The sequence below is a fragment of the Nansenia antarctica genome (assembly GCF_963989245.1).
Source record: "Nansenia antarctica genome assembly, chromosome: 4".
Taxonomy (NCBI): Eukaryota; Metazoa; Chordata; class Actinopteri; order Argentiniformes; family Microstomatidae; genus Nansenia; species Nansenia antarctica.
Window position 1 is genome coordinate 7,519,074 of NC_137689.1, and position 12,643 is coordinate 7,531,716.

Here is a 12,643-nt window from a genome sequence, read left to right on the forward strand (position 1 = left end):
GGAAGCTGCTCCTTACACACAACGACCACTAGTTGGCCGTCTTGTAAATTAGCCTGTGCCTCCTACACAGAAAAACAGCAAAATAGCTTTATATTAGTGTGATTTTGAAAATGTAGGGATACTGGGTGTTAGAACGCACATATCTAGGAAAAGTCATGAAAGGAGGGTCCTGAAATATATAGTCATACCTGCGTGTGTCCCGCCATCTCGATGCCGGCGTCCAGGAACTCGTCAAAGTCGTCGCCGAACTTCCCAGAAGCCTCTGCCAGCTGGCTGCTGGAGCCCCGCGAGGCGTGCACCACGTCCCCCGCTGACTGGTTCAGACCCGCCGCCGTCTGGGTCAGACCGCTCTGGGCCTCCACGAAGGAGAGGCTGGAGGGAGGGAGCTGCACACACACACACACACACACACACACACACACACACACACACACACACACACACACAGGCAGGCAGACACACAGGTGCGCACACAGAGACACACAGAGACACACAGGCAGACACACACACACAGGCAGACAGGCACACACACACACATACACACACACACACCTCAGGTTGATGTGGTGATGTAATATATTTCCAGTGCCCATACAGTATTCGGTCCTAGCCTCATTGATTTTCTAATCCTTGGCGGCTGTGCTTAACGCTGAGCCAAGATTGCAGCTTTTAAAATCTTGACCCTTAAAAAAATAAATCAATAACCGCAAAAGTGCCTGGAAGGCCCTCTCTCCAAACACCACGGAGGACGTGTGTCCAAACTTCTGACCGGCGGTACTGTAGGTGCAGTACTCACAGTGTCCACCAGGAGCTTCTTGCTGGCCTCTCCGATGCTCTTGAGTGCCAGGTCCACATCCTTCTGTCCAGGCAGGCAGTTGACACAGTTATTCAGGGAGTGGGACACCGCCTTGGCCACCTGAAACACAGAGAGAGAGAGCAGGTGTGTGAAGTGTGTGAAGTGTGTGTGATGTGAAGCGTCATGCACGGTGCTCGTGTCGAGCTTTCACAATCCCAGTCCAAAAAGGCTAATGAGCCGAGAAGCCGTGTAGTGGAGTAATTGATGTTTCTAATTTGCACTTCTGCTTGCGACATATGCCGAGCCAATATGTCTGTGTCCCTTCGGGCGAGCCGACGGCGACGCGAGTCGTGCTGCCGCATTACCGACGGCGCTGAAACAGGAGCACCTGAACACACGAAAGGGACGCTGCGGTTCGAGGATGTTGGAAGGGGGACTTGAAAGAGCCAAATCATTAGCCAGAGCCACCAGCTGATTTAATTAATAACCTTTCACGTCCAGATTCCTGACAGCGTGGCTAATGAGAGGGAGAAACGGGCCCTATTTTCAAAAGGGACCACTTTTCTTTTTTGTCCAACATCTCCCCGTGTTCATTTATCAACAGTATACCCGTCTAGAAATGCATAATTTATTCATCTTGAGGGGCGGATATGGGAGGACTAGGCATGAATTTTTGATATGCACGACGGAGGTGGAAAAGTACGCTGCTACTGTGCTGAGGTGTTTTGTGTCTGAGAGGTGTTCGGTTTCAACCCGCTAGGCAGATGTGTTCTGACAATGTCAGACCCCCTCTCACTCTTCTGTCCGTTCCAGAAAGGAAAAAGACATCACGCCAACAAACTGAATCTGTAATGGACTGACTTGTATAACATCCTAAACAAATACCAATACGTCCAGAACTCTTCTGCCCGTCTGTCTGCTCACCTCCACTCGCCGCCGTGACCACATCACCCCTGTCCTCCAAAACCTACACTGGCTCCCGGTCAAATTACAGGATCCAATTCAAAATCCTACTCACCACTTACAAACCTATGCCCCCCCCCCCCCCACACACACCTGTGCCTCCCTCTCACCTGTGCCCCTCCCCGCCCCCCTCGACTCTCACCTGTGCCCCCCCTCCCCTCTCACCTGTGCCCCCCTCCTCCCCTCTCACCTGTGCGCCCCCCCTCCTCCCCTCTCACCTGTGCCCCCCCTCCTCCCCTCTCACCTGTGCCCCCCCCCTCCCCTCTCACCTGTGCCCCCTCCCCCTCCCCTCTCACCTGTGCCCCTCTCTCACCTGTGCCCCCTCCCCCCAACCCTGCCCCTCCCCCCACACCTGTGCCCCTCCCTCCCCTCTCACCTGTGCCAGTCTCTGCTGGCTCTCTGCGTCTCCGGGGGCGACCAGCGCCTGCTTGGCCTCGTGGATGAGCATGGCCGAGCCCTCCATGACGTCGCGGGCCGAGTCCAACATGGCTGCCGCCTGGGCGGGGTCGGAGGTGGAGGTGGAGGAGGCCACGCCCCTGGCGGCCTGGGCCAGGGTCTTCAGGGCCTGGGCCGTCTCCCTGGCCGCCACGCCTGGGGAGGGACACAGCAGAGGGAGTGGGAGGGGGCAAGGGGCTTTTGTGGGGGACAGTGTTGCCAGATTGGGCATATTCCCGCTACTTATGATCACACTGGGCGGCTTTTAGACTGTGGTTAGGCTGGAAAACAATCCCATCTGGCAACACTGGTGGGGGAGGGGCTTCTGTGGTAATAGACATGTTTTTTTTTAAAGATGACAAGTATATTCCGTCTAGTGTAGTGACCACTCGCTAGCGAGTTTGTCGTTTTCTACCGGCAAAACGACTACGTTTGTCCTGTTATTGCCGTCACTCCTACACTAGAAGCTGTTCACCATCAGATATTAGCGAGTTGTTTGTCTGAGTTTTCTGCCTGTAGTAGTGACTTTTGCTGTGATATGATTGAACAATTTCTATTTTGGGGCGTGGCTTAGCGATAGGTCAATTGCTCCAGGGTCGCCTTCTATGGCTCTGACCCCTGACCTAAAGCATAAAATACATTTCTGTGTACACAGGTGACACAGGTTGAAAATGACACAGGTTGAACCTCCTTCTTTTTCTTCTTCTGTTGCTGTTTTTACAGAGGAGTTACTAAATAGGAGAATAAGCACCGTACTGTCTGTGCTTTGCGTCGTTACAATTTTCAAACACGATCGCTCCTCAAAGCGACTGATCAAAGATACAGAAGAAACCATCATTCTGACATCCTGATAGATGTGGCAGATTGAATAAGCGTTAATACATCAAGCGTGTGTTAATAGTGTGACCTATGAGTAAGAAGGGATGACTGGGGTTTAATACAGGCCAACTGACTGGCTGCTCCGGAGCCACTAACTCATAATCACAGACTCAAGGGGAATGTGACATTTCACATTCAACACTTCACTCGGGAAGAGGACTGCAATAAATTGAATCATCGTTCGTGTAGACAAGATTACTGGAGGAATGTAGCTATTCTATTACAGCGCAAATTGGGGTTTTCCGGCTATCTGTGGCAGCTGGGGCCTTGGCTGCTGTTCTGAAGTGGACCGCTACGGTCGACATATCCTGACTGTAGAGCAGACTGATATATGAGTGGCGTTCTGTGGGTAGATTGGGAGAACCAGGCCAGGAGCTAGCATAGCTGTGGGTAGATTGGTAGTACCAGGAGCTAGCATAGCTGTGGGTAGATTGGGTGTACCAGGCTAGGAGCTAGCATAGCTGTGGGTAGATTGGGAGAACCAGGCTAGGAGCTAGCATAGCTGTGGGTAGATTGGTAGTACCAGGAGCTAGCGTAGCTGTGGGTAGATTGGGAGTACCAGACCAGGAGCTAGCATAGCTGTGGGTAGATTGGTAGTACCAGGAGCTAGCATAGCTGTGGGTAGATTGGGCGTACCAGACCAGGAGCTAGCGTAGCTGTGGGTAGATTGGGAGTACCAGACCAGGAGCTAGCATAGCTGTGGGTAGATTGGGAGTACCATTCTAGGAGCTAGCATAGCTGTGGGTAGATTGGGTGTACCAGACCAGGAGCTAGCATAGCTGTGGGTAGATTGGGCGTACCAGACCAGGCCAGTACCAGGCCCGCACCAACCTACGGACCTTCGGGGACAGAGCCTTCAGTGTGGCAGCTCCCACCCTTTTGAACTCTCTCCCCACAGTGATCCGCAATGCCCCTACCCTGGACACCTTCAAATCAGCCCTCAAAACCCATCTGTTCACCAAGGCCTTTGGCCCCTAGTTTAGTTTTGTCGCTGTCGCTGTCTCTGTGTTTTCTGTTGTGTCTGTCTGACTTTCTTTCTGTAAAATCTGTAAAGCGTCCTTGGGTTTGTGAAAGGTGCTATACCAGGCTAGGAGCTAGTGTACCTGTGGGTAGATTGGGAGAACCAGGCTAGGAGCTAGCGTACCTGTGTAGTGCTGGTTGCCCTGGGCAGCGCAGGTCAGCAGCTGAGCCATGGAGGAGCCCACGGTCTTGGAGGTGCTGCCCAGGTCCTGAGCACACTTCTCCAACTGCACCACCAAGGAACAGCAACAGAAACCAGAACAAAAACAGACTGTATTAGCACACACAAAGGGTCATTCATCAAAGTAAACAAAAGATGACAAAATAATTCGATGATTCAATCATAGGATCTAAAAAAACGACCCTGACCGATTCTCCGGGCAGCGGTCTGAGCTGCCCGTCCACGGCGGCCATCTTGGCGTCTTGGAGCTCACTCCTCAGTGTCTGGACGGCTGTGAGCGCCGAGTCGATCTCCATGGGACCACACGCTTCTCTGGCCTGAAGAGAGGGAGCAGACAGCCTTTAATCAACCTAACCAGGGTTCTAGACAACCAGACAGCCTTTTTTATCAACCTAACCAGGCGTCTAGACCAGTGGTTCTCAACCCTCTCCTCGGGGCGCCCCAGCCGCACCACATATTTGATCTGTTCCACCACCAGCACACCTGATTCAACTAATCAAGTACAAACCATAATTGGTATGTGGTGCGGCTGGGGCGCCCCGAGGAGAGGGTTGAAAACCACTGGTCTAGACAACCAGACAGCCTTCCATCAACCTAACCAGACATCTAAACAACCAGACAGTCTTTTATCAACCTAACCAGGCGTCTAGACAACCAGACAGTCTTTTATCAACCTAACCAGGGATCTAGACAGTCTTTTATCAACCTAACCAGGCGTCTAGTGTAAGTGTCATCAGACTCCAGCAGGATCCCAACAACACAGGGTATAGGTGCACAAGCAGTGTGCCAGGGGCGAGTTGCAGACAGGGCTGTGTGTGTGTGTGTGTGTGTGTATACCTTCTGTGCAGAGGTTCTCAGCTCTGCCAGGCTGGTGGCCAGGTTCTTGGCAGACTGACCTAGCTGCATGGCGGCCGCCTGGTCCGTCACCGTGGGAACAGAAGACTTTGCAGATGTCACCATCTTACTCCCAGGCTGAAACAAGACAACATCATGTCACCATCTTACTGCCAGGCTGGGGAGAAACAACATCATGTCACCATCTTCCCAAGACAAGAAGAGGCTTTTTGTACCGAATGTTGTATCAAAACGACTAAAATCTTCATCATTATCATTAGCTAGATATGTAACCTGTTTGAATTAGTAAACTTAGTTAAAAATACCACCCACCTCTTTACAAATGTACATTTTAACAAGTTAGCAGATGCTTTTATCCAAAGCGACTTACAAATAGAGATTACAGGGACAGTCTCCCTGGAGTAACTTAAGGGCTAAGTGCCTTACTCAAGGACACACTAGTGGTGGTGTTCCCAGGTCTTACTCAAGGACACACTAGTGGTGGTGTTCCCAGGTCTTACTCAAGGGCACACTAGTGGTGGTGTTCCCAGGTCTTACTCAAGGGCACACTAGTGGTGGTGTTCCCAGGTCTTACTCAAGGGCACACTAGTGATGGTGTTCCCAGGTGGGACTTGAACTCAGGACCTTCTGATCACCAGTCCAACTCGCTATCCACTAGACCACTGTGTGTGTGTGTGTGTGTGTGTGTGTGTGTGTGTGTGTGTGTGTGTGTGTGTGTGTGTGTGTGTGTATATTCTGTGCTTAATGAGATCCGGAGGCCAGGATTCCCACACCTTCTGAAACATCAAATAAATTCAAGCACCTTTCAAGGACTTTCAAGACTCAATTCCCTCAAATCCAAGGATCCAACACGGCATAGTTTGAGACAGAACTAGTTGACAAACATTTTGGAATATATATATTTGATATGAAGCACTTTCAATGACCCATGTCTATTTTCAAAAACCTTTAAGACCTTGATTTCTGTTTCTCAAATTCATAAACTTTCAAGGATTTAAAGGACCCGTGGGAGCCCTGGGAGGCGTAGGGGGACGGTACCTGGAGGAAGTTCTGGCTGGCGATGATGAGAGCTAGCTGGGCCGTCAGGTCCTCAGGCTGGGCCTGGCTGCCCCGCACCCCCTGGACCAGCTGGGGGATGTGGTCTGCCACGGCCTGCACACACACACACACACACACAGAGACACACACACAGAGACACAGACACACACACACACACACACACACAGAGAGACACACACACACACACACACACACGGTCAGATCAACTAGGGGAAGTTACGTAACCAGTAAACCAGTCCCTGTCCACATAAATTAAGAGGGATAGTTCCCTACTTTGTCTTGCAGTGAACTACAGTGAAAATACCACCGCTCATCATCCGTTGTCAGTCTTAGCTGAGGTGCTGGAGCTGAAGAGCATCAAATAGAGTGGAAAAAGCAGCATCGCCATCCGCAACACTCAAATCTGTGCCAAAATCGTTATTTTATTGCAAGCTTTCAGTCATAGAGATTGTCTATGGTACGAAGAAGGTTTATGGCTGAAAGCTTGCAATAAAATAACGATTTTCTGCACAGATTTGAGTGTGCGGGTTAGGGATGCTACTTTTTCCACTCTTGTAGTGAACTACAAGACAAACTCTTATTGAACAGATATCAGAGTGAAGACAGACAGGAAAGTAAGGAGAAGAAGGGAGAGAGGGCATGGGCCAGATTGTAACCCATGCTGACATGGGTATATGTGTGCATTGTAGACCGCGGTGCTGGACCACTGGACCACCCCAGGCCACTTTTTTATTTATTTTTTATTTCATCTGGTCACCTTGCAGCTCTGCACCAGCTGCTGGTGAGCTGCGGTGTTCTTGTTGGAGGCTGCGGCGTTCTGCGAGGCTGCGATGGTCTGCGTGGCTGCGGCGGCGGCTTGCTTGGCGGCATTCTGAGGAATGTAAACACACACACACACACACACACACACACACACACACACACACACACACACACACAAATGTACCGGTGTGTACAGAATCACAGGGTCGCAAAAAAACATGCACAATCTTCTTTCAGAGATGAGGACTCCCAGGTTATTTTTGGGTGCATCAAGTAAGTTCAACTTGAACTTCCAGCCTCCAGCCTGTTGACCTATTGACCCCCAGCCTAGTGACCTCCAGCCTGTTGACCTACTGACCCCCAGCATGTTGACCTATTGACCTCCAGCCTGTTGACCTGTTGACCTACTGACCTCCAGCCTGTTGACCTACTGACCTCCAGACTGTTGACCTACTGACCTCCAGCCTACTGACCCCCAGCCTGTTGACCTACTGACCCCCAGCCTGTTGACCTACTGACCTTCAGCCTGTTGACCTACTGACCTCCAGCCTGTTGACCTACTGACCTCCAGTCTACTGACCTCCAGCCTACTGACCCCCAGCCTGTTGACCTACTGACCTCCAGCCTGTTGACCTACTGACCTCCAGCCTGTTGACCTACTGACCTCCAGTCTACTGACCTCCAGCCTACTGACCCCTAGCCTGTTGACCTACTGATCTCCAGTCTACTGACCTCCAGCCTACTGACCCCCAGCCTGTTGACCTACTGACTTCCAGCCTGTTGACCTACTGACCTCCAGCCTGTTGACCTATTGACCTCCAGCCTGTTGACCTACTGACCTCCAGCCTGTTGACCTATTGACCTCCAGCCTGTTGACCTACTGACCCCCAGCCTGTTGACCTATTGACCTCCAGCCTGTTGACCTACTGACCTCCAGCCTGTTGACCTATTGACCTTCAGCCTGTTGACCTACTGACCTCCAGCCTACTGACCTCCAGCCTACTGACCTCCAGCCTGTTGACCTACTGACCTCCAGCCTGTTGACCTATTGACCCCCAGCCTACTGACCCCCAGCCTGTTGACTACTGACCTCTAGTCTGTTGATGAGTTTCTTCTTGATGGCGTTCTGAGCCGCGGCGTTGGTTGCGACCCTCAGCCCCTCCGCCGCCTCCCTCAGCCGCTGCTGCTGGTCCTCGTTCTCTGGGTACGCAGCCGCCCCCTGACACACACACACACACACACACACACACACACACACACACACACACACAGACACACACAGACACAGACACACACACACACACGCTTTAAATCCCAAACTTTAGAGATTGCAATTACAGATTACAGGGACATTCCCCCTGGAGGACCTGAGGGCTCAGTGCCTTACTGAAGGGCATCCACTAGATCCACTAGACGCAGACACACAGACACACACCTGACCTGAGGTGAGCCTGCCTCCCGACACTGCACTTCTGTATTTTTATTCCTGCACTTGTATTTTGTATTGCACCTTGTGTTTTTAGTGTATTTATTTTATCTGTTGTTTCTCTTTTACTAGTGTTTTCTGTTAAGCCGTTTGGGGCGGCTGTTTTTGTCCTTGTAAAATGTGCTATATTAAATAAACATTACTTACTTGCTTACTTACTGGGCTCACACACCAATAACCCTAAGAGCCCGGGTGGCCTATTGTTGTCTCTGGTGGGAACGGAGGGAGGAACGGAGGGAGGAACGGAGGGAGGCTCAGAGCCCTGAGCTCTGCCATCTAGTTAATTAACAGGCAGCTGGGCGACTTCACCTGCTGCTGTGTGTAGCAGCCATCTTATCTATCACATACGGGCTAGAAAGCAGCTAGGAAGAACAGGCTAAAAATACACACACCATACACACACCGCCACAAAGTGATGTTTATATACCAGCCCACGCTAATGGAGGCTGGCGTTGACTTAAACATTGCAGCCATTACTGCATCTCACAGTGAACAACAGTAGGGGGGTGGGGTGTGTGTGTGTGTGTGTGTGGGGGGGGGGATAATGACTAGAAGACATTTAGAATGCAAATGCCATTTTGAGAACAGGTTGACTGTACTGTCTTGTTAGTGGTGGTAGTAGCTACTCCACTGATCAATACAGCAGTTTCAATACACTGTTGATAATGCTTACGGTAAGTGAAATGTGTCCAAATACGGGTCAGGCTTTCTAAAAAATAGTATATAAATCACAAATCATATTCTAAAAATAACAAATTATAAAACACTTGACCCAAAATGACATGGCTTAAGTCCACATTTCTAAGGACAGGGTGTGGGGTGACTAGAAAACATCCCTATGTCAACTGTTCAACCCCTCGTACTATACGGACTACAGCAACCCTAAGCTCAAGACATCTTACTGCTGTGAACTCGATCATCACTAGCGGCACCGCTAGTGCTCCCTGTCCTGTCTTACCTGCACTAATACCTTATCTTGTACTATGCCTATTATTTTATGTCTCCTATGTCCTGTACTACTGACACTTCATCTGGAATTATGCTTGATTTATTATGCCTTACGTCTTGTGCTGCAATGCAATGTCAGGATCCGAAGCCGAAGAATTTTACTCTGTTACACATTACACTGAAATGCACGTTCCACCTCAAAACCTACCTAACCCTAACCATCTCCCCTAACCCTGCCACCCCCCTCCCCCCCCATTGCTGCGTTAATTGTTCCCTGTGCCTGTTCGTTAACTCTGTGTTCTATGTGCTCATGTTATCTGTTGCTTGTTGTTGCTGTGTTTTCTGTTTTCCCCATAATTGTCAGCGTCTTTGAGCCCCGGAAAAGCGCTAATATAAATACAATGAATGATTAATTATTACTGAAATGCGACGTTAACAAATAAACTTGGAAAAACTCGATTTGTCGACTCAACACAATCCCTTCTCTCCACGCCTCAGCCTAACCACCACACCCCTCAGGCGGGCGTTACTAAAGAGAGTCCCTTCTCTGACGGTCTCCAGGGGAACCGTTCAGGAAAGGTCTGCCGCTCCATTGATAAAGGTGGAGACGGCGGTGATGGTGATGAACGCGCCTCGCGTCGGAGGCAGTTAACCAGCTGGGAGCTACGGGGCCTCGTTTAACATTCATGAGGGGAGAGCCATTACCACCTCAACGACTGAGGAGACACGAAGAACCGTCTCGACTGTCAATCTCGACACTTCGCTCTGCGAATTATTACCTGCTATTCTCACTACAGAAAAGCCAAAATTACATTTTGGGAGAGAGAGGGAGAAAAAAAATGCCTGAATTGGAAACAAGCCACGACTGCTTCAGACCCTGTGAGCACGGCCGTCCTCCACTGTACAGGGAGGGAGCGTCTCTGGTCCCCTGGTCTCTGGGTGGTGACTGTGTGAGAGGGAGGGGGGGCCACCGTAGAGAGGCACAGTGCTGCAGTCAGCGGTTTCCCAGAGGTCAGGGAGTGATAACGTCGCTCTGCTGTGGAGGAGCAGCGCGCTGATCTGAGCCCAGCGGGGGACCTGCCGCTGCCACACAGGGCTCTGAGCCTCACACACACACACACACACACACACACACACACACAGAGACACACACACACACACACACACACACACACACGAGAGAGACACACACTCACACATTCCTCTTTTCTCTCCTTGCGTAGGAGTGTGTTGGGAAAACAGCATGTCGGTTCATATCAACATCATTGAGGAACGTCTCTGATTCTCTACTTGACAAACCAGGAACAAATCCTCTTCTGATGAATAACCTGTTTCTGTATAAATGGTAAACAGACTGACTTACATAGCGCCTTATTCCAAAGCTCTTTACAACGGCCTCTCATTCACCCATTCACACACCCATTCACACACCAATGGCGGCAAGCTACCAAGCAAGGCGCCGGCTCCGCTCATTGGGAGCAATTTGGGGTTCAGTGTCTTGCACAAGGAGGACACCTTCTTGACATGTCGCCCAGCCGGGGTTCGAACCGCCGATCTTTCGACCTTGCGATCATTAGACGCCAGCTCTACCTCCTGTGCCACAATATATAAAAACGTCATTATGCCTTAATCTGCCCCCCCCACCCCTTCCTCTCACCTGTGCCCCCCCACCCCACCCTCTCACCTGTGCCCCCCCCTCCCCTCTCACCTGTGCCCCCCCCCTCCCCTCTCACCTGTGCCCCCCCTCCCCTCTCACCTGTGCCCTCCCCTCTCACCTGTGCCCCCCCTCCCCTCTCACCTGTGCCCTCCCCTCTCACCTGTGCCCCCCCTCCCCTCTCACCTGTGCCCCCCCCTCCCCTCTCACCTGTGCCCTCCCCTCTCACCTGTGCCCCCCCTCCCCTCTCACCTATGCCCCCCCCCTCCCCTCTCACCTGTTCCCCCCCTCCCCTCTCACCTGTGCCCCCCCTCCCCTCTCACCTGTTCCCCCCCTCCCCTCTCACCTGTGCCCCCCCCCTCCCCTCTCACCTGTTCCCCCCCTCCCCTCTCACCTGTGCCCTCCCCTCTCACCTGTGCCCCCCCCACCCTCTCACCTGTGCTCCGCCCCACCCTCTCACCTGTGCTCCGCCCCTCCCTCCTCACCTGTGCCTCCCCCCCTCCCCTATAAACCAGCATACCTTGGCAGCCTCCACCATCCGGGCCGTGGCGTCTGCCAGCAGCTTGGCGGCGGCGAGCAGCTTCTTAGAGTTGTCCACGTCGATCTCCGCCTCCGCGTCCGACCTCATGGCGTTGACCAGGTCGGACGTGGCCTGGGCCAGGACCCGGGCCTGTCTCACCATCTCCCCTGAGACGGAGCGAGAGAAAGAGAGAAAGAGAAGAGAGAGAAAGTTAGTCATAGCCAATTTATTTAAACACGCACCAAACTACACCGGTTTAGGGCGCCCTGGGTGCAGACTCTAAAAACAGAGAGAAAACATGATGGAATATGGAAACACCGACGGGTAAGGACAACAAAATAAACAGACAAATAAACATGGAGGACGTCCAACATTCATAACCGCGCACATTTAAAGACAGACATTCATACTGTAACACATCAGGAACATCTCAGTAGTCTAGTTCACGGCAGTAGTGCGTTTTAAGCAGAGTCTTGAAAGTCTCTAGATCGGGGGCGGTGAAAAACAGCCGAAAGATGAGGACAACAAGACGTTTCTAGAACGTGTGAATGTGCCCTACAGATCTGCCAACACTCCCCTCATAAAGGAATGATCGTTTTTCCTCCCCATTTCTAACACTCAGCACTTTATGTTAGGGGTGACATTTAGTTTTTTGGCTGCCTGCCCTGTTCTTCTACTGGTGTACAGTATAAGTAGGAGGGAGTGACATTTTAAAATGTTGTTTTTCCAGTGTTCTGTATCTTATCTCTCACTCTTTCGCAACATCCTGAGTAAGTATTTCACAAGGAACCTGCATTTATCAGTTAGGTACAGTAGCTATTTGAAGTTTCTTGGGACGGAAGCCAACAACTCCAACTGCCCAACCAGGAAGTCTACCATCTCTTCCATCATGACGACTGCCAATGGCGATTTTGGAATGTAACAAGCATTCTGATAGGCTGACGGCACATAGGCAATAATGCACAGTGAATCAGCAGTGTTAGGAGAGTAGAGTTAGGCAGATATCTCAATTCGGCCAAAATATGACTTTTATGGGAATTATGCTACAAGGCTAATGAAATGTAAAAAAAAAAAAAAACGTTGTT

The 12,643-nt window shown here is 51.2% G+C and overlaps 1 protein-coding gene across 1 annotated transcript in view; it reads right to left on the reverse strand.

Annotated features, from left to right (window-relative positions):
- LOC308155427 (talin-2-like) overlaps positions 1-12,643 on the reverse strand; it is a gene marked incomplete at its 5' end in the record, with an annotated part of 64,817 nt that overhangs the window by 32,031 nt on the left and 20,143 nt on the right. Inside the window, 10 exon segments of the mRNA XM_080528747.1 lie at positions 189-386; positions 797-916; positions 2,136-2,350; positions 4,218-4,320; positions 4,463-4,591; positions 5,112-5,246; positions 6,168-6,281; positions 6,946-7,059; positions 8,041-8,169; positions 11,559-11,725. Coding sequence (XP_080384873.1) covers positions 189-386; positions 797-916; positions 2,136-2,350; positions 4,218-4,320; positions 4,463-4,591; positions 5,112-5,246; positions 6,168-6,281; positions 6,946-7,059; positions 8,041-8,169; positions 11,559-11,725 — 1,424 coding nt within the window.